Consider the following 21,722-nt stretch of genomic DNA (forward strand, 5'->3'; position numbering starts at 1 on the left):
TTCTTGACTTTATTTGGCATTTGGGTGGTTTTTTTGTTCCTCCCTAGAATTTTTACCCTCTTGAGTGTTATTTTAATTGATATTCAATTTAATAATTATTATTCTAATTTATATATTTAATTGATATCAGTATCAAGACTTTTTTTTTTAAATCTTCACAATAGTAAGTTGTCTTGTGGAACACGTATTTTTTAAATTGGTTCTTCCAAAAATCTTTATGATTATGATAATGTAGCAAACCACTCCTAAAGAGGCTATTGACTTTTTAACACTTGTTTGTGAGTGAACCCATGTTGATTATCTGCCTGACAAACTCTTACGTACATAATGCCTATCTTCTAGTGGGCTTTGTTATAGTTTATTTCAAGGGCGCTGTCTGCTGCCCACCCTACCTGACTTGAAGATGTCCAGCTCTGACTGCAGGGTCAGGGGGTAGAGAGTGCAAAGAGTCAATGGCAAAAAAACTTTAACCCATCACAGCCACATTCATTGGATATCATCTGCCAGATCACTTATTTTAAAGAGAAGTAGTTTATATGTTAAAAGGAAAAAAAGATCTGTGCTCTCTTCCAGCAGTATAAATTTTACATTACTTAAGGTGTGAAAGAAATATAATTCCTAAATATCGATGTTTTTATTAGATACCGTAGTGGATAAATGTCTCATGTCTGAAATAAAATGTCTCATATTTTAATGTGTCTTGTTTAAAATAATGTAGCTCATTATGTCATAGTGATTAACTTCAAATATCAATATCAACATAATTAAGATTCCGGTATACTTATAGCTGAGTTCACATCTTAGCTAAAAGTAATCTTAAAAAAACAGAGACGTGCTGTCATTTCTAGAGTGACAGCTGCCAGTTTTGTTAGTGGGTTTCTTGTGACAAAGTCTAGTTGTTAAAAGTTCAGATGAACATTTTCTCATTTATAAAATAAATATCCACATGCATTTCATGTAGTTGTTTTTAATGGTGGAACTATTTATATTGATTTTAAAATAAAAGCTTTTTTTTTACTAAATTAGAGCAAATGTGAGTGCACTTCTTATCCAGGTAAATATCCATGAATGTAAACATATGCATTCATCATTCTGCATGTTTTGGTCTTTGTGTTAGAGCGATTTTCGTGGCTCTAACATGAATTGTGTAAATTCTGGTAATAATAGGCAGCTGAAATAAGAAGTTTAGATACGAAAGTAAAGTCACTTATTTAAATGGCTGATATTTATGTACTGTTTCCTTGTCGTCTTCCTCCCTCCTTCCCCCACACTCCTCGCAGGAACATGTCTTTTGGGTGGTATCTTTAAATACATTGTTCATACTTGTGTTTGGTAAGTATCATTTGTTCTTAGGTTTTAAAAAGCTCCTCCTTTGTGAAGTGATAATGCAGGTTAATTTTAAAGCTTTTCTCTCAGAATAAATGAAGCTGTGACATCTAAAAATGGAACCACAAGCGAACTGGGAGTATGATAATAAATCTTTATTGCTTCTAGTTTTGTCATTTTAATTCCTTTAAGTGAATAGTTTTAAAATAGGAAATCTACCAAAAGCTTAATGATATCAGCCAAAGCACAGAAAATAATATTTGTTTGGAATGCTGTTAAATTTAAGGAGGAACCTCCTGGTATTTCATTTATGAGCAAATGCAGTACTGTTAGGAATGGCTACGGGTTTTTTTTCTCCTTATAGTTTTCACTAGATATAGTTAAATCACTTTTTCCATCAAGAATCTGTTTTTGGAATGCAAAACTGGGAGCGGGGAGGAGCGCACAATAATGTAGCTGACTTTGTAGAGTTGTCAAATATACATTCATTTTGTGTCCAAAATTACTAGGGAACAACTTTCCTTAGTTCACGCAACTTAGACTGACTTAAAGTTTAGAAAATACTAAATTCTCATCAGTGGTGCCATTTTACTTTATTTTCTTTCTTCTTCCTGTAGATGCTAAAGCTGAACTGCAACTTTAAATGTTTGCAAGACTCTTTCTATTTCTAGTACAAGATAAGAATATTTCTGTATTCTGATTCCATGTATAGTTAGTGCTAGGAAAATTGCTTGGACATAAACTTGTCACAGCTTAAAAAAAAAAAAAAAAATCACCAAACTGTAGGTGTGTATTTCTCAATCATTTGAACCCTAAAAGAAAAGGTAAAATGCCTGCCTTATTGTAAATAGCAGTAAGCTCCCCCTTGACAGTTTCTGGAATTCCTATTTTATATTTACTGCTTATAACATATAGGGTAAACTTGCGTTTCCACTCTGGTTTTACTGCAGAAAGGCGGGTAACAAATTTAGAATTATTTTTTTTTTAAGACCCTCCTGGGAGCCGTTAGACTGTGCCTCAATTTTGCCTGTTTTGCTGCTAACAGAAGCTTTTGGTTTGCGGTGCTCGAGTTAGTAGGGTTGTTAATTTGACCCAACTGTGTGCAGAAGCAGCAGCATTTTACTGATACTAAAAGGTAGCATTTTATACGCTTGAAGAGATATGAGACACAAAGTTTCACTTGCTCTGAATTATTGGCTTAGAAAGGAATTGGTTATATTGTTTTGGTTTTTCGGATGGTCTTTCTTGGCAGAAGAGTTTGAGCTTTAAAAACTGAAGTCATGCTGTAGATAGGAAATTTTTGCTGGCAAAGTAAAGCTCACAGTACAGAACCAGTGATTTGAGCATCTAGTTATTGAAATGAATCAGCAGATCATAAGAAAATAAGAATTATCATGTATATTTAATTCACAAAAAGCTATAACCATTCTAATAAGAGTAGAAATAATTCAAGTATTTTCCAGATAATTAGTCTATTTTAATCTCTAGTTATCAGAAGTTAATTAAGTTTTTTAGCTGCTATAAAATTTAGGCTTTTTTAGTAAGTAGATAGTAACTATGAAATTGCTAAATCCTTGATTTAAATTGAGTAATAAGTAATAAGAATATTTAGTAAGGTTGTCATTTAAATGTGTTTTCAGTATCTCTAGGTGTGCTTTAACAGTTACTGAGAAACTAAAAAGCAGAGAAAGGGAATGATTTTCCCAAGCAAGCAAGCAGCAGATCTGGGAATTTAATTTGTGCCTCTCAAGCCTGTTTTCAGTATCTTTCCCACTAAGTAATACTGCCTAATCTACAACTGCCAAATCTCAAATTATTCATAATTACAGTCCTGGTGAGTTCAAATGTCACAGGAGGTACTTACTAGAAGATAAAACAGAAGGAAAGCATTTGGGACCTTAAATTACTGGTCCAGAAATTCTCCTGTGATGTTCTTTTGGACAAGTTAATTAAGTTTGACTTAATTCATGTTTTCTATAGCTCATTTTAGTACTCACAGAGGAGTTTGTAGTCCTTCATGCTTTTTGTTTGAAGAGATCTATTGGAAATTCTCATTTAAAGGAAGTTACTTAAAAAACATCATAAACTGTGCACTATAATCTCGTAAAACACTGTCGAAAAGGTACAACTTTTAAGTCACGAGTCTGGTGTCTATAGGAGTTGAGTGATTTTTTTTTTTTTTTTTTTTTTTTTCTTTCATCTCACTCTTCTTTCTCTTGTTCTTACTGGGCAGGAAGAGCTCAAGTCTTCCCTTTTACATTTTTGGTATTCCCAGTAACTGCTACTGGGGATATAAAAGGGACATAAATTTAAACTTTCTGATCATTGATTAGGGTAATACAAGTCCTGCTAAATCTTTTCCTCATTTGGGTTTTTTTTTTACATATTGGTCATATGGAAATGAGGAGGAGAGAGAAAATTATCAGGCTTTTCATTTGAAGGTATGTTTAGTCTACAGCAGTCCCCAGAGCGGACTGTCATGATATAGTGAAGGCAATATAGGTACAAATAAAAGCTTGCAGTCACTGCAACCCCTCTACTTCCTACTGACTCCCTCTACTCCTGTAGGAAAGTCATGTTGAATTCTGTAGTCCTTTGTAGCTTGGTTAGAAGACCACAGAGTGAGTTAAACCAACTACCTGATCCTATTGCAAATACACAGGTGTACAATAATGGGGAAAGTGCTTTGTTTTTTAATTCATTCCTCCTGAGACCTCAGAATTGGCGAGGATGACTTCTGAGGAATGATGACAGTTCTTAGTACATTAATTCAAAGTAAAAGACTTCTCAGTTGCTCATCTTTTCCCCCCTCATCTTCCCTTTGCAAATTTCTGCAGGGCTTGCTTTTTTCACAGTATTCTTAAGAACTGCAGCACTAAAACTGAAAGCTTGCTACAGTGAGTCTCATCTGACCAAGATGTAAAATGGCTACTGAAATCTTTTAGTGCATGGGAAAGAGTGAATATACAGAACGAGTTCCTACAGCAGTCTGAGACCAATACCACCCTAGTACGCAACACTGAGAAATTGGATTAATTTACACACAGCAAGATGAGCTAAGAAGGAAAAGACTGTCCTCTTATTCTGTGTACTTTTATATTCTTTGTAGTCTTTTCGGTGTGAATTCTGATCTGATTTTCAGTGTTTGTAAAATTATAGAAATATAACACTTGCAAATATTTGCACAGAAATTATTTTTTTCATCTTTTTTCACAAAATTGATGAGAAGTAGAATAATTACCATGTTACAATACACCTCCTGCAAATAAGGCTCTATTTAGCAGTTTTCATGGCCTTTTTTTCCCCTGTTCTTTCTGCTTACGTTATGCAGCATTTTGTCCGTACCACATTGGTCACTTCTCCATCGTTGGCCTGGGCTTTGAGGAATATGTAAGTACTATTTTATAACTTCAGAATTAAACCACTGTCACTGTTTGTTTAGTCACAATATCTTTGTAGCATCCTTCCGCTTTTACTTGTGATCACAAAGTAACAAAATGAGTGTATCTCATTTTTTCTTCTCAAACCTTTTTTAATCTATGATTAAAAACTTTCGCTCTTTCCCGCTTCCTCCATTATTTACATTTCAAGTGAGGTTTCATCCTTTTACAAAATAATGCATATGTTTTTAACAGCCTCTTGTTCCTCATATACATTTTTAATTTGTGTATTGAGTAATTTTCGTAGTTTATTATAATTGTTAGTGAAAGGTAGGAGGTAGTGAGATAGTGTAAGGTGACAGTTCATTTCATATATAGAGGTTGTTTCATGTTTAAAGAAAGTACTTGTTAGACTTTTCCAGTAAATGTAAACACTTTCTAATCTTGATGGAGATACCAAAAAAAGTAGTAAATTATTAAAATATGTAAAAAATAAAGAAACTTGTCATTCTTCTTGAAGAGTTGAGATTTGGAATTTATCTGAATTGTATAAAAAGGAGGTGTAATCTTTTAAGAGACTGATAAAATTTCCCCTTTTTCCCCTCCAGGTTCAAGCATCTCACTTTGAAGGCCTGATTACAACTATAGTCGGATATGTTCTGCTAGCAGTGACTCTAATTGTTTGTCATGTATCCTTTTGTCAGTAGTTACCTGGTTCAGATTTTACATGTGAATCATTTTTCTGGCTGTATTTTGAGGAGGCACAGACATGGTGTGGATGCAAGTAATTTACCGTTTTGCTCTGCTCTTTTGGTGAAATTAGAAGAAAAGGTCTCTGTTCTCTTGAACATTTTAAAGTTGTCAGTGTGACTGCATTCTTTGGAACACTTGCACATGTTTTAACAACACAAAATTATAGGCTTTTATGCTTCCTTGAAGGCCTCCAACTAAATTTTGAAGGTCTGTCTGAGAAGATGAGTGTAGAACCCTTGTTTTTTCCTCACTGTCCTTACACTATTGCTGTGGGCTATGCAGTTGCAGCAGAAAGAGAAATGGGATTGTGAAAAGACGTAGGGTATGATGGGAAATGTATTTACCACTTTTTGATCCTGCCAGATCTTTAGATTGTGGATTGGTTTAGTTTCTCGTTTATGTCTCTGAACCACTGAGAGCTTGCAGCAAGGATTTATTTCAGGTGATAACCCTCATTTTTACAGAGAAAATCAAGTAATGATGGAGTCTTGAAAGCTACAAGGATTTGGTCACAAGTGAAAAGGCTGCATTCTAGCTGCGTGTTTTTGAAGGGACTACACCAACTTCAGTTTGAAAGAATAGATGTTTGTTAGCAGTTTTCCGTTCAAAGCTAACATCAACTTTAGACTGCACTGTATGAATATGCAGTGGAAATGTGTTAAAGCAGTTGATTGGCATGTCTCTATTTTGCCACCTGAAAGAAAACAAAACAAACCCCCAAAATGTAATGTGCATCCAGCGTTTCTTGGAAAAGGTGAGAATTTGTTTCAGGCTGCATGGAAAGGAAAGCTACCATTTAAGGTAGGCCTCCAGTTTTGAAACTTGCTTATTCATGGCAAACGTTTTTCAAAGGCAGCTGTTTATTTCTGGAGAAAGCTTTTGGATGCTTAATTTAAGAAGGGTGGTAGTAGTACTACTTATTTATTCATTTATTTTAGTTGCATGTTGGGGGTCGGAGGGTTGTCCAGCTCATCAGATTGTGACTTCCAGAGTCACCGCCAATTTTGAAAATACAGCCCTGTTAAAATATATACTTTCTGTTTCACTTCTGTCTTTTATAACATTTTCTGTTGCTAAAAGCTGCATAATAGAGTGTTTCATATTAATCAAACTATGTTATAAAGTATTTTTCAGTATTATTTTCTTGACAAAACTATTCAGGGCTTGGCAGCCCTTGTTAAGTTCCAGCGATCACGTCGTTTATTAGGAGTTTGCTATATTGTTGTTAAGGTAACCATATTTTTTTGTGTGTAGCAAAAAACCCTCTCAATTTAAGCTTATATTATAATTTTCTTAACAATTTCTGCTAAACTAGTGAGATGTTCCTTTCTGGTTTTTTTTCCTAAAGGTTTCCTTGTTAGTGGTGGTTGAAATTGGTGTGTTTCCTCTCATTTGTGGCTGGTGGCTGGATATATGCTCTTTGGTAAGAATTGCAATAGATAGGATAAAATATTTTTTAACTGTGTTTATATTTAAAGGAAAAAAGTTGTGATGAGAAGAGAGTTGTTGCTACAAGTTTAAGAGCACTCTTATGTTTTTATAAACACAGTGTTTCCAGAGGGAAAGGAATTTTAGGTACTGCTTAATGCTAATTTTGTTTTCCTTTGTGTTACTACATACAAATTAACATGCTACTATTGAAATAATAAGCTCCTAATCCTTTTTACTGTGTTTACAAGACCACTGTGATAATGAACTTACTTACAGGCAAACTTGTGTACTGAACAAACTTCTTTATGTAGCCATCTTATGTGAAATGGTAATAACTTCATATTTTAATAGTTGTCCAGTCTCTTTCTGTTTTGAACAAGATACATGCTGTGTTTGCTTGGAATTGAGAAGGACAGTTTTTCTGTCCTGAAAAAATAGCAGTAAGTGATTGATTTCAAGTGGAGAAAATTAATTTGTTCTAGTCTTAGCAGAAATAGAATTTTACTTAAGGGAGTATTTGCTTCCATCACAGTGCTACTTTGTTTGAACTGATTTATAACTTCTGTAGTATATGTTAGTGCCTGAGTTGACTTCTTTCTTCAAGAAAGAAATTGATCAGAAATTGATCTCTTTGCTGTTCTTATTGTAAATCATTCCCCTTTTTTCTAATTAAATGCTCTATTTATGTGTTAGCATGAGGCAGGCATTTGAATTACACACCTAGTAGTGTATATGAACTAGGGTAAGCTAAATGAGTAACTGTGGAAGTTTGCCAAACTTTATTCATATTTGTTTACTACTTACCTTCTAGGAGATGTTTGATGCCACTTTGAAAGACAGAGAATTGAGCTTTCAGTCTGCCCCGGGTACCACAATGTTTCTGCACTGGTTAGTTGGAATGGTTTACGTCTTTTATTTTGCATCCTTCATTCTTTTACTGAGAGAGGTAAGTCTATAAGAACAGGACTGGTATGTAACATAGTTAGAGAAGTTTGCATGTTGAACTGTTAGTTAAATCTTTCACGTGTGGGTATTGCTGCTACTGTGTGTTGTGTGTGTATATTTGATTTCAGCCTTATGTAAAATGGGCCACAGAGGTACTTACTGCAGTGGAAAATTATGATTTAGGGTATATTTTACTTAGAGATTACTTAGTCCTTAAACATGGGTGTTGCCTTCAAATTAATCTAAATACATTTCAATTATTTAAGATTGATTAATATTTGAAAATTAAGCTTGTAATTGATTATTGCATCTCTACTTCTTTATGATAATGCTTCCTTTGTTCTGTTTCTGTACTATTTTGTTGAACCCCTATTATGTTTAAAACTTATTTGCTGCAGCCATGTTATCCAAAATGAAAAACAAAGCATACAAAGATAACTTTCTCTTCATATATTGTTTTCTATTTCCTACTTCAGGTATTGAGACCTGGTGTCTTATGGTTTCTCAGGAATTTGAATGATCCAGACTTTAATCCTGTGCAGGAAATGATTCACTTGCCCATTTATAGACATCTCAGGAGGTTTATCTTATCAGTGGTAAGGACTCTTCTCAAAAATGACTGTATTTGGAAAGAAAATGTTATACATTAGCTCCCATATACACTACTGCATATTCAAGGAAAAAGATTTTCACTGTGAAGGTGATTAGACACTGGAACAGGTTGCCAACCGAATCTATGTCTTTTTAGATACTCAGAACTCAACTGGATAAGGTTCTGAGCAACCTGATGTAACTGGGTCTGCTCAGAGCAGGGGGTTGGGGTAGTTTACCTCTAGAGGTCCCTTCCAAAACAATTTTTTCTGTGATTTCTTCTGCTTATGCAAAATCACAGGAAACGTTTGTGTATTCAAACAACACGTGTTTATTATGATGGATATTTTAAATCATTTAACTCTTTCATGATGCTCTTATTGCAGTAAGCATTGTGTGTCCAATTCAGCTAAAGTAGTGCAGCAGGGATAGAGTAACTTTCTAGTTAAGTTTTGGATTGGATTATGCTGATCTAGCCAGTGGTGTCTATTTCCAGATTATCATTGCAAGATACTGAAAACAATGAAAGCTTTTTCCTTTTGCTTGTTTGTCTGGTTTTCCTAGCATGCAGTAAGGGAAGGGTCTTGGGCTGTCTTTGACATGAATGTCGCATCAACTATCAAAACTGATATACCAGAAACATTATTGTTTGCCATACTGTATTAATACACCTGCAGTGCTTTGAGCAGTGAAAGCTCATAGAGAGATCTTAGTTCTGTTAGAGAGCTCTCCAGTACATGAGAGCAGCCGACCTGTCCACCCTTCAGAGTATTTTCTCCTTAGATAATCATAATGCTTAGGTGCCTGAAACTGTGTCACAGCAAGTACCCAAATACAAGCAAATATCTACTTGTTACTAAAGGTCTTAGAGATAGTTCTCAGATTGTATTGGAAATTGCTGTTACTTGAACTTCACCTTTTGATTTGCTTAGCTAATTAATTCAGACCTTTTACCAGCCTCATGCTAGAACACGGGACCCAGAATGGTGACCATTTACAGCTTACCATTTCAAAAAACAAGCCACACTTTTTAAGTTGTGTTTCTTTCTCGATATTTTTAAGATTTTTTTTTTTTGTGTAGAACATAAACTATTAAGTTTCAAGAAGAATGGGATTTGATTTTTCTTTTTTACTCGATTAAACAGGGTTTTTTGCATTTTTAGTCTCTAGTGGTGCTTTTATATGAAGTGCAAGAATGTGTTAAAATGTACTTGATTTTTAATCTGGTTCCTTAAGGAAACAGGATTTATAAAACAGCATGGTCTTCATGCACCTCCTCTCCCCTACTAAATTTTTATCTTTCAGCCAAATTAAAATGTGAGGAAATAGAAATGGAAAGGTCTTTTGAGGCTTCTATAAGTTGCTTGAAAACTCAGCCACTGAGAAAAGAGAGGAATCCAAAATTAGTAATTCCAGTACTGGGGGAGGGGGAAGAAAGTAGAACTGTCGGACATTATCCTGTCAGCTGGCCAGTCAGTGCTTATTCAGCCAGTCCTATTTGGCCAGGGCATCATAGCATACTGGTCTGCCTGGGATAGAGTTAATTTTCATCATAGTGGCCCATGTCCTTCTGCGCTTTGGGTTAGTGGCTGAAGCCACACTGCTCACACACAGGTGTTTTGGCTGTGGCTGAACAGTGCTTGCACAGCCTCAAGGCTTTTCCTCTTTCCTTTGCTGCCCTCCTCCTTCACCCCTCCACCGAATAAGCTGGGGATACCTGGGACAGCTGACCCAAACTGACCAAAGGGGTGTTCCATCCCATATGATGTCATGCTCAGCAGTAAAATCTGTGGGAAGGGAGGAGAAGGAAGGGGTAGATGTTCATGGTTATGGTGTTTGTCTTCCTGAGCAACTGTTAACATGTGCTGAGGTCCTGCTTTCCAGGAAGTTGATAGTCATCTGTCTGCTGATGGGAATTCCTCTTTCTGTTTCGCTTGTGTGCACAGCTTTTGCTTTCTCTATTATCCTGTTACTATCTCAATCCACGAGTCTTCTTGCCTTCCTTCTATTTTCTCCCCATTCAGCCAGCGAGGGGAATGAGCAGCAGCTGGGTAGATGTTTGGCTGTTAGCCAGGGCTAACCCACCACACACAGGAAACATCTCAGAGAGATGGATAGGAAACTAGGTTGGTTTTCTGCTATTTTGGACTAACTTGTTTAACTTCCTTGTTGCAGATTGTCTTTGGATCAATTGTACTGCTCATGCTCTGGCTTCCTATACGCATTATTAAGTATCTCCTGCCTAACTTTCTTCCATATAATGTTATGCTCTACAGGTAAGCATTTAATTTAAAAAAGGTGATTTTTCAGTCTCCCTGTAACTAGAAAAATGTGTATTTGCATCTTTGAGCATTAATGTAACATTGTTTGGTATGTTTTATTTGTTTGCAATTAATCTGAACTTCATTGTTCTAGAAAACCAAAGAAGATAAAGGATGTGAATACTTCATACAATTTGTCAAATAAAAAACTACTAACAAAAATAAAAGGCATTTTTTTATTACTTCTGTAATGATAACTGTTCAATTTTTATATGTCCTCAAAACACTTTCCACTTCAACTTCTTGATAGTGATGTTGCTGCCATGTTTGGTTTTCACATTAATTCCTGATCCTCATTGCTTCAAGAATAAAAGAATATCTGTAACTGCCTTTCTTTTTAGTGATAGCAGTATCCTTCAGTTTCTAAATAATAATTGAAGCAGCAACAATAGAAGCAAACAGAAGAGCAAATCATATTCTCTGATATAATCTTTCTCAACATTTGTGCTTAAATTTCTTGTGCGCCTAAGTAGGTAAACACGAACACTTAACCTGTGCTCAGAGTAGTGTGTAAGGAAAAATGTCTGCAAAAACCTAAGACTTGTTTCTGTTGGCATCCAATACATTCTTCATTGTGGTGGTGTTAATATGATTTATTCAATGTGAAAGATTACTATCAGAATATTCCTTATGTTTGACTTTCTGCTCTTCCCATTGTTTCTAGTGATGCTCCAGTAAGTGAACTTTCTCTAGAGCTCCTTTTGCTTCAGGTGGTGCTTCCAGCTTTGCTAGAACAAGGACATACAAGACAGTGGTTGAAAGGTCTTGTACGAGCATGGACTGTTACTGCTGGGTACTTGCTGTAAGTACAGAAAGGCGAAATCAGCTACAAACACTGTGTCCAGTTTAGCCTTTTAACATGAAAGCAGCGTGCTTTCAAGAGAGTTGTCCCAACAAGTAGCTTTAATAGCTATTTTACAGATAAATACGTGATGAAAAGCTTCTGTAGTGATTTCCTATGGAAGTACCTCCCTCTAAGCAGTAGTTGTACCTAATTCTGGGCTAGTCTTTGACAAGTAATTCTTTTGATACACTATTACAGTGTAAATAGTAAAAAATCTAGAAAATTATGACTAACAGCTTGTTAACTTCCTATTATATGGAAAAATTAGAGAGGTGTCAGCAGAGTATTTCCATGAGTCATCTAAGTAAAATTCATGTGCACGTCTTGCATTTCTTACTATAAGAAGGAAAAAAAAAAAGGAAAAATTACTTAGAACATCATTAAGCTGAAGAAGTGAATACTTTTAAATTGGAGATTTTAAAGTTAAAAGTTCAGTGTCTAAAGAAGGATAAAACTGTATCTATGTCAGCTAAAGTAAATGATTTTACAAAGTGAGGTTCTTTAATTTAGACTGCCAGACAGAGTTCTAGCACTTGAAATTATTTTTTAGTTCATGTGTTGTTTGCCAAATTAGTCAAGAAAAAATTAATGTTGATTTTGTTTCTGTAAAGTTTTAAATTTGACTTCAAAGTATATTGGCATTCTCCCACCGTGTCTTGCTAATTGTGGGTCATGTCAACACAGCACTGTTAAGGATGAAAATTTATTCTTTGTTATGTCTGAGACTCTGAGAAACTGGATGAAAGACTTTTTTTCTTCCACTGCAATCCAAAATATTTATTTTAGCGTCTCATAAGGAAACTCTGCCCACACCTGTTCTCTTAGTTTGCATTTTGGAAAGTTCTTTTGTTTGTTTGTTTGTAACTTGTCCATGTTTTGATAATGTGTAAGTATAACTCAAGAAGAGAATTTTGGAGATGTTAGAAATGGCTTTGCTTTCTCTGCTGTTGCAGCTGTTAAGAACAATTGTGAAATATCTCTTTGGCAATTTTAGTTGAGCAAAGATGAAAATCTTTTCCTCTTAAAAAAACAAACTGCTGTGAAAATGTTTTCATTGTTTGCCAAAAGCATATCTGTATGCATCTTACTGCTAATAAAAATTCTGCTAGAGGTGAGGAAAATTAACTCCTAAATGTTCATAGGTTTTTTTAGACTCAAATATCTATTTGCTAATGATGTATGCAGGAAATATCAACAGAGTACTTTTTAAAGTAGATTGTCTTTTTCTGGGATTGATGTTCTTAGAAAGTCATGAACAGGTTTTGAGCAATTTAGAATCTTCTTGAAAGAGTCTGCCTGACTCTGTACTTTTGAAAACGTGTTTATAACAATACAGTACTGTCCTTGTACAGTTTTGATTTGAAGGCAACTGTTTCCAATAGAGCTCAGTAGCAGTAAAATAAAAGCTGTCAGTTGAGCTGCCTGCATACACGAATGGAAATATTGATGCAATTTTCCTTTTATATGCAAAACTTTAATACCAGGTGTTGTTTTTAAAGCAGTCAAATGATAAGTGACCTTTATTTGTGGCTGTGTTCCCACTGCTGTAACAGTGCACACTAACTGCATGCACACTAGCATTTTTATTCTAAATTTTGTGTTTAGGTTGCCATTGAATACATTATCAGAAAATGGTTTATTTAACTTAATCAAGATTCTGCCAGTAATCCTGTATGAGTTTTGTACAACTTGTACTCATTCTGAGTAGGCCTGTCTTTCTGTAAGATTCTCATTCATATCAAACAGAACAAAACAGAAGTTGTGTTTGTTACAGGGATCTCCATTCTTACCTACTTGGTGACCAGGAAGAGAATGAAAACAATGCAAACCAGCAGCCTAACAACCAGCATGCTCGCAATAATAATGCCATTCCAGTTGTGGGAGAAGGTCTTCATGCAGCCCATCAAGCCATACTTCAACAAGGAGGACCTGTGGGTTTCCAGCCTTATCGTAGGCCTTTAAAATTCCCACTCAGGGTAGGTATATCTTTACACATTAAGAGAAAAGGGAAAGGCATTTGAAAAATGGTTACAATTTTTTATAACAGATTTGGTCCACATGTTATCAGGAGGCAAGTGGTGGGGCATATTGTTTTTTGGTTTGTACAGTTTACATCTTTCTAAAAAGTTATTCTCACATATAGCATCTTTCAGCCTGTAACTTAAGACCTTCAATTACCATTTTATTTATAGCTCCCATACATGTTCTGTATTATCTATTAGTTCACGTCTTATTTTCCTGATGGTAGTAATAGACAGAAATACAATAACCCCCTCAGCAAACAGGTTCAGGAGTGTCTCTAACAAGGCATGGCTTTAAAGAGGGTATGCTTCAGTCTTGTAGCTGAAGTGTGTTTTAAACTATTTTGCTTTATTAAGAAATTCAATTGAGAACTTCTGTTGCATCTATATTAAACGTAGAAACATGTTACAATGCTTGAAAGTTCTAAATCCCTGCAATTAGGAATTTAGAAGTTAGAAAGGAAATTTTGTTGGAAAACACTTCACTTTCTAGAGTAATCTGTAGGTCAAACGATAGAGTTCGTTTTCTTCCTAGTAGCTGATACTGTGCTGTGTTTTGGATTTAATGTGAGAATAATGTTGATACCACACTGATGTTTCCATTGCGGCTATGTAGCGCTTATCCCATGTCAAGGATTTTTCAGTTTCCCATGCTCTGCCAGCAAGCAGGTGCACAAGAAGCTGGGAGGGAGCATGGGAAGGACAGCTGACCCGAACTAGCCAAAGGGATATCTCAACCTATGAGTTTTACTTTTTTTCACTTCTCCCTATCCCACTGGGAGGGGGAAGGAGAGACTGAGCAGCTGTGTGGTATTTAGTTGCTGGCTGGGGTTAAACCACAACACTGTCAAAGACTGTTTTTTTTTTTCTGGTTTACTTGCCGTTGTCTAGACGTTTTAAGTTGTTCTCTAGAGACTTCTACAGAATATAGAAATTAAAAAAAAAAAGATCTGATTTAACTGGATTTCTTTCCATTGTGCAAGTGCTTGTCATATCTCTTGATGAAAAGACTCTCAAACACATGATAGCTCAGTGATACAATTCTATGTCCCTGATTCCTCTTGTTTGAAATATTTAAATAATGGTTCATTCAGGAACACTGTAGGTGCTTCAATTACGATTTTTGGTATATTGACCTTGGTTTTACTTGGGTAAGTTCATCTTACAAAAAATGTGTCTCCCACACAGACTTCCACTATGGAACAACACCGTATTTTGATTACTTCCTCAATTGGGTTTTTAAGCATTTCAGAAGAAAAAATAATAGTATAAACATCTGATCTTTTCTGTGCTTCCATTAATTTTTTTTTTCGTTTTAACCAAGTTGTAAGAACCAAGAAGGTGGTTTATATTCAGTTTTTATTATTATTTCCACATGAACTGACTGTTCTTCAGCATTCCCTAAGCAATTTAGGGAATTTAGACAGTATTGGTCCCAAGCAAGTCACACCATATGTTCCTTACCATTGAGGAGGTTTTTTTGCCTGCAGTCCAGTTGTCAGCTACTCTGGTTTTCTTCTTTCTATCATCTGGGATCCCTAAGCCTAAAGAGAATATTCTGTGTGGAAAAGGGTGTGTGGCTGTCACCTGGCAAGTAATTTGGTGTCATGGAATCACACCTCTTCACGCAGGCTAATGTCTACAAAATCACAAGATTTTCCTTCCTTTAAGCAGTGCTGAAGATCCTAACCTAGAGACGAGACTAATCTACATTGTCCCCAAAAGTCTCATCAAGGAAAATGTGTGTTGCAGATTTAACTTTGTCAGTAATCTTTTATGATAAGATTCTAGTTTTCTCACAGTAAGCTTGCTTGTTGTGTGGCTTGGATGATTAGTGAAGCAGAACTTCATAGCACATGGTGCTTGAGACATTCGTTTAAAGAAGTCAAGTGCATGAGAATTCTCTGATGAGATGTAAACCTGATTAAGGAGCTGCCAGCTTTGCTATCAGCTGCTGGTCACAGAAACCTGAGGGCATCTGGAAGAGCTTTCTCAGCAAGGTTTTCCTTATTGTAAAACCACTGTCTTGCTTATCTGGCATACAGAGCTGGAAACCTTTCAGGGTTAATTAACAGCTGTTGTGCTGGTCAGTGCAGAAATAAAGAGATTATTTTTTAGTGTAACATAACAAAGAGCTTCAATCATTCTGTATTCAAATGTTAATTTTTACTGTTTGACAAATTTTGCAAACTCTTAAATACACGGCACTATAGGTGTGCTGCATGGCCTGTGGATAGGTTTCGTATCGCCGATGTGTTTATACAGTGAAACATCAATTGGTATTTGAACTTTGTAGTTTAGCTGACTTTCTAGGATCATACAGCTTTTCATATGGGTTTTTTTTGCCTTAAGTAACTTTGTTATAAACTGTTTCTCTTTTTTTTTTTTTTTTTTTTCTCTTTCAGATATTTCTTTTGATTGTTTTCATGTGCATAACATTGCTGATTGCTAGTCTTATCTGCCTTACCTTACCAGGTAAGTCTATTATTGTAAAACTGTGATTAAAAACAACTCGGCATGTTGCCATGCTCAACAATGGCAGATGTTTTGAAAGCATTGTTTCAAGTTAAAAGGAGAAAACATGGAAAATTAGGTCTCATTTTTAATGGTACATCATCAAATTGTAATAATCTAAAATCTAGACAATAAAGATAATACCTGTATTTAAATGACAGAGACTGCCATTTCCTTTTTGTTGTAATTTTCTTTTAAGAGCAGGGCTCCAAGCACTGAGACAATCTCTATAGTAGTATTGAGAGAAAAAGAGAATTGAAACTCTTGCACCTGCTTTACCCTTTAGAGAAGGAAAATACAGGGGTTGTTACCAGGTCTTCTGCAGTGTCTTCTTTAATTAGATATTTTGAAGGTTTCATCATGACAGGTCACTAGGAGACTTTGAAGTGGTATACATACCACTTTTCAAATATGTATGAATATGTACTTTGACCAAATCAAATGTACTTTGTACTCGGGGTTTTTTTAAGAATTTGGAATAAATTAAGACATGTAAACTCATTCAAATTTTATAACCTGGCTACTGTAGTACCATGTTATTTTTACCTCTTTGTATTAATGATCCTAAAGCCAATAATGTGTTGAATTTTGTGATGATTTCAATAGCAGTATGTTAAATAATTCCACTATAATATTAATGAATATGAACACTATTAAAAATGAAATGTAGCAAATGTCTCCCATTTTTGTCAGAGAACTTCCGAAGCACCGTCAGCAAGTCTTAAAAAAATTATATGAGGCGGTGAAATAAACCAAACATAGCTCATAAGATTTAAGTTCAAGCTTATGCACTAATCCATTATTACCTTTGCAGTTCTGAAGGTTAGTGTTTAGGCTCAGAGTAGTGCAGTATTCGGTGCTTCGTTTTGCTGTAGTTCAGATCACATTGCTGGTGTAATGAAATTTTAGGAAAAAAAATTCTATATATGTATTTGGCATCACCTATGTAACTATTTACATAGTGCTTCACACTTTTGTGCCTTATGGGTATAGTACCAAAACTATTTTATGCTGAATACTATCGGTGTATTGATATTTAACAATAAATTTGACAAATATTTTTTTAATAGGCATCCTTCCTTAATACGTCAAAAAGCGTTACTCTATTTAACAGTGTTTGTGTTTTCAGTATTTGCTGGCCGATGGCTAATGTCATTTTGGACGGGGACTGCCAAAATCCATGAACTGTACACAGCTGCCTGTGGTCTCTATGTCTGTTGGCTAACTATCCGAGCAGTGACAGTGCTGGTCGCCTGGATGCCACAGGGTCGAAGAGTGATTTTTCAGAAGGTCAAAGAATGGTCTCTCATGGTGAGTCCTAAGAAAAAATTTTACCGAATTACCGACAAAGTATCTGACAAAACTTCTTGTTTCACTTTTGTTTGCAGGTTTTACTCTGTACTGTATGCTACATTTTCCTTTTCAGACCATTTTGAAGCTTTTGCAGCTTATGTTGCCATTGCACAGGCTAACTGTATTTTTGGAAGCCATTTAGCACAACCTTAAGCCATCAGTGTTAAATAAGTTTGCATATTTATGTTTATATATATATGTGTGTGTATGTTTTCATGGTTTCCTTTAAAAGTGAATAAGTTGCATTGTATTATCCCATATGTGATGTGTCCTCAGAAACATTTATGTTTTCACATACACCTGGAAGCTTGGCTATTACTCCTTTAGCAACCTGACATCATCAAATGAAAAAACAACTAGTAAAGCTGATAGATGATGATGAACACGTCTCTACAAAGTAGCTTGATGCATACTTTCAGAAAGATCTTTATGATTTGTCAGGTCTTTCTGTTGTTCAAATTAACATTTTTAAAGAAAATATCCTTTTTTATTAAAGTTCAGAGTTCTCACCATGGTAATGCATTTAAATCCCACCTTTTTATCTTGATTTTGAGGATTTCTGTTGTAGATCTCATGCCTAAGTACAGAAATTTTAAACATTCATAGCATAAATAGTATCTTGTGATGGATGTGCTTGTGTGCTTGTTACAGGACAGCAGCATGTGTGTATTTCATGTATTACCACGCTTCCCAAATATCTCATTCATCATTTTCATGTAGGAAATCTTAAGCTTGTTTAAAAAAATTCAGAGCTAAAATGTAATGTTCTACTTGTCCTTTGTCCATTCTCCTGGTCATGTTAATTAAGCCAGACTAGTTTTGTATCAGATTTTTGGATGATGCATGTAAATTAAGAGAATTCTAGGATAAAGATAGATTCAAGCATGGTATTCTAACTGAGTCTTTCATTTTTAAGTCAGAAATACTCCATAATGAGTGAATTTTTAAGGTTTGGTTTTCACTGGAGAAAAAATGCCTGTTTTGGAAAGATTCTTCTCTAATTTCACAACACGTAAGAATACTCAATATAATGGAAGTGGCGTTGGATAGTATTCCCTACTGATAAGTCAGACGTGATTCTAAGGTTTAAAACTATATGGACATCAGTAGGCACAGTCGTGCTTTTTTCTGGAGGGGACACAAAATAGGACCCAATCTTGAAGACTTGCATTGCCACACTATGTATGTAATAAAAATTATTTCTAGGGGTGTATATGTATGAGTTAAAGGTCTGTGTAATGTTGTTCTCCAGCTCTATCTGTTTGTATAGATTAAGTTGCATTTTAAAGTTTAAGCAAAAAGAATGCTCTGATAAACCTATTAGTTAGAGGTCTTGTTTTTTTCAGATAATGAAGACATTAATAGTGGCTATACTGCTAGCTGGTGTGGTTCCACTTTTGCTTGGTCTTCTGTTTGAACTGGTCATCGTTGCACCTTTGAGAGTTCCTTTGGATCAAACGCCTCTCTTCTATCCATGGCAGGTCAGTTGCTCCCATTCTTTTTCTGCTGTTGATATGTTTGTTTACTTAGAAGTAAGGCTATGGGAGTTCTTGTTTCATGTTGGTTCAGTGTGTTTTCCATAAGTATGTTTCTGTGTGGCAGAGGAAAGACAGCCAGTCTGGATGTGAAGATTGTTTAAACCGAAAGGATACGCTTAGGAATTTTAAGTATGAAAAGCTGAACTTTGTGGGATGACATCAGAGGATCTTTGTATTTCAGTGATCAGATAGACACTTTTTTTCAGTAGCATAATTGTAAAGTTATGTACAGGAGTTAGTATAGCTGTATGTACACATGCACAGACATACATATTCTGTCTGACCTTTCTGGAAAGCTTTCTGCCCCTAATTATGCAACAAGAGGTTCAGCTGATCTTTTTTTTGTACCAATTTTAGTATATAGTGATGATATACACTATGAATGGAATTTTTATATGCTTTAGGATCTAGTTTTAGGTTGAGATGTCAAATCATTAATTCAAGATTTTGAGGTAGTAGTGGTTTGGTTTTTTTCAGTCAAGTCTCACAGGTTAACGGCGTGCAAACTTTGTTCCTGCAAGTTGGTGGAAGAAATGAAGGTTCGGTGGATTGAGTGACAACTGCTTGCATCAGCTAGGCTGAATTATGCAAAACTTGTAACTCAAAGACACCCTAATTGAGGGAGCCATAACTCAAAAGATCTAGAATGCATATTACTAAATAACAAGAAAGTGTTGAGGGATAATGATTTTCTAAGCTGCCCACAAACAAGCTGACATTTACTTTCAGTATCCAAATGTTTGAAAGCTGTAATACAAAGAAGAATTTGACTGCTAATGTAAATATTCCATTATTTTATGATATAAGTATACTTTGGAGGTGTCTGTTTAAGTAAATGATTAATAAGTCAGGACATCATATCATAGCAGTGGTAGATGATCATGGTTTCCAGACAGTTTTGGAAAGAATCTGTAGTGCTAGAGATTCTAAAAATTCTTAAATTTTGCGTCTAGTTCTTGAAAGGTTTGGAAGTAAATATACAGAAAGATTTTATTTTTACGTGGTAGAGCTTCCTCAAGATATTGGGTTAGAGGGATTTGACACTTGCTCTAAATTAACAAGGAGCTATTGAGAATAATTTCCGTTTTTCACAAAAGAGAATATAGTTATACAAAGGTTACATGCTTGAGCATACACGAAGTAACTTTAACACTGATTTTTTTGTAACAAATTTTTAAATTTGTGAAGTATCTGGGGTCATATTTGTTATCAAAGGCTGCCTTTTTAAATAAGTGGTTAAAGTAAATGTATTTCCTCAGCGTTTTAAGAAAGTTAATTAATCTATGAGGTCTTAAGTCTTACCACTTCTGTAGCTGTTTATTCTGCTTTGTCAACCTATACTTTGCATTCTGGTTTTGGTGGGTTTTACTGGACAATCCCTTACAAATATCTGTAATCCAGAAAGGATTGACTCATGATGTGCAGCATTTACTAGCAGTCTGTAGTTATATTGTGTTCTTTTAATTCCATGCCATAATAATTGTGGTATATGTTAAAGCATAAATTTTCCTCTGAATAGTATGATATTCTTTTGTGAAGAGCATTGCCTTGCTTTGTTTAGCTTTTCTCAGGGTAGGGGTTTTGTGAACAACTAAAATTTAAAAGAAGAAAAAAACCCTTGTTTCCTGACTTGTGTGAACATCTTTGTATCTTGTTTCTCTTCTGTTTTAAAGGAATCAAAATAACTTATTCCTAGGTAAATGTTACTAGTATTAATTAGTTTGTACCAAAATGGTAGTCTTGAGTAACTTTAAGTTACTTTAAGTAAATGTAATGCTTTTATTTTGTATTTGCTTTGGTTTAATACTAGTAGCTGATTTTGCTAGTTGTAGGGAGCTGCCTGTTTTACAGATGTCAGTTAAGCTTGAGAGCATCCTCTTTTTCTTAGGAGTTTGCAGATGTCACCTCTTTTAAACAATGTCCCATGTAAATAGGAAAATAATTTTATTTTCCCTTACAAGTAATATTAACGAGTTGCTTTAAAAGCTTTTGCTTGTCAAACTATTTAAAAATACATTAATACTAACAGTCCATTTTTACAAAATCAGGACTGGGCCCTTGGAGTTCTGCATGCCAAAATAATTGCTGCCATAACACTGATGGGTCCCCAGTGGTGGCTGAAAACTGTTATTGAACAGGTAGGAAAAAATTGTCCATGTGAACTATCTGTATAATATATTTTGAATGTTTTTTGAATGTGTGAGTCAGAAAACGGAGTTACTGTTGTAGTAATGGAGTAATCTGAGTAACTGAGTAAAATTCAACTAGTCTTGTAGAATACTTTTAAATCATATAGCTTAATCCATTAAGGTACACTTAACAGCAAAACAAAAATAAACCTCAGAAATCTGAAATCAAGAAAACGTGTATACATATATGTAACTTTCTCAGGTTTGTATTAAAGTGAGAAACATCATTGTTTCTTCAGATGAATTTACCTGTGTACAAATACTGGACATTATTTATGTCCACCACTCAAGAACAGGGAATTTCTGCCTTCTCTAGAGCTGCAGAGGTTGCTTCATTCATAGATGGGTGCATATGAAAGACACCATTTCCGTTCCCCTTTGTTTATTAAGCAAGACAGAACAGTTTCTGCGAGCAGTGCTGAGTCACATAGTCTGTTGCTTTCTTTGGCAGAAGTATTTTTTTCTTGATTATAAACTTCAAGTTGTATGCTTGACATCTCAATGAAGTATCTCAAT

General features: G+C 35.1%; 1 protein-coding gene across 6 annotated transcripts in view; it reads left to right on the forward strand.

Annotated features, from left to right (window-relative positions):
• The window catches only part of MARCHF6 (membrane associated ring-CH-type finger 6), a 54,517-nt gene that overhangs the window by 27,946 nt on the left and 4,849 nt on the right, over positions 1–21,722 (forward strand). For 3 of the 6 annotated variants that reach the window (XM_086469642.1, XM_086469646.1, XM_086469643.1), the window contains 14 exons: positions 1,281–1,332; positions 4,658–4,716; positions 5,315–5,395; positions 6,621–6,689; positions 6,808–6,882; positions 7,702–7,836; positions 8,312–8,431; positions 10,602–10,702; positions 11,412–11,549; positions 13,366–13,567; positions 16,018–16,087; positions 17,241–17,437; positions 18,826–18,960; positions 21,066–21,155. In XM_086469642.1, coding sequence (XP_086325768.1) covers positions 1,281–1,332; positions 4,658–4,716; positions 5,315–5,395; positions 6,621–6,689; positions 6,808–6,882; positions 7,702–7,836; positions 8,312–8,431; positions 10,602–10,702; positions 11,412–11,549; positions 13,366–13,567; positions 16,018–16,087; positions 17,241–17,437; positions 18,826–18,960; positions 21,066–21,155 — 1,524 coding nt within the window. The remainder of the gene's footprint in view (positions 1–1,280; positions 1,333–4,657; positions 4,717–5,314; positions 5,396–6,620; positions 6,690–6,807; positions 6,883–7,701; positions 7,837–8,311; positions 8,432–10,601; positions 10,703–11,411; positions 11,550–13,365; positions 13,568–16,017; positions 16,088–17,240; positions 17,438–18,825; positions 18,961–21,065; positions 21,156–21,722) is intronic. The other 3 variants (XM_086469644.1, XM_086469645.1, XM_086469647.1) reach the window with 1 other exon arrangement.

Source organism: Leptosomus discolor, chromosome 8 (genome assembly GCF_034619465.1).
Source record: "Leptosomus discolor isolate bLepDis1 chromosome 8, bLepDis1.hap2, whole genome shotgun sequence".
NCBI lineage: Eukaryota > Metazoa > Chordata > Aves > Leptosomiformes > Leptosomidae > Leptosomus > Leptosomus discolor.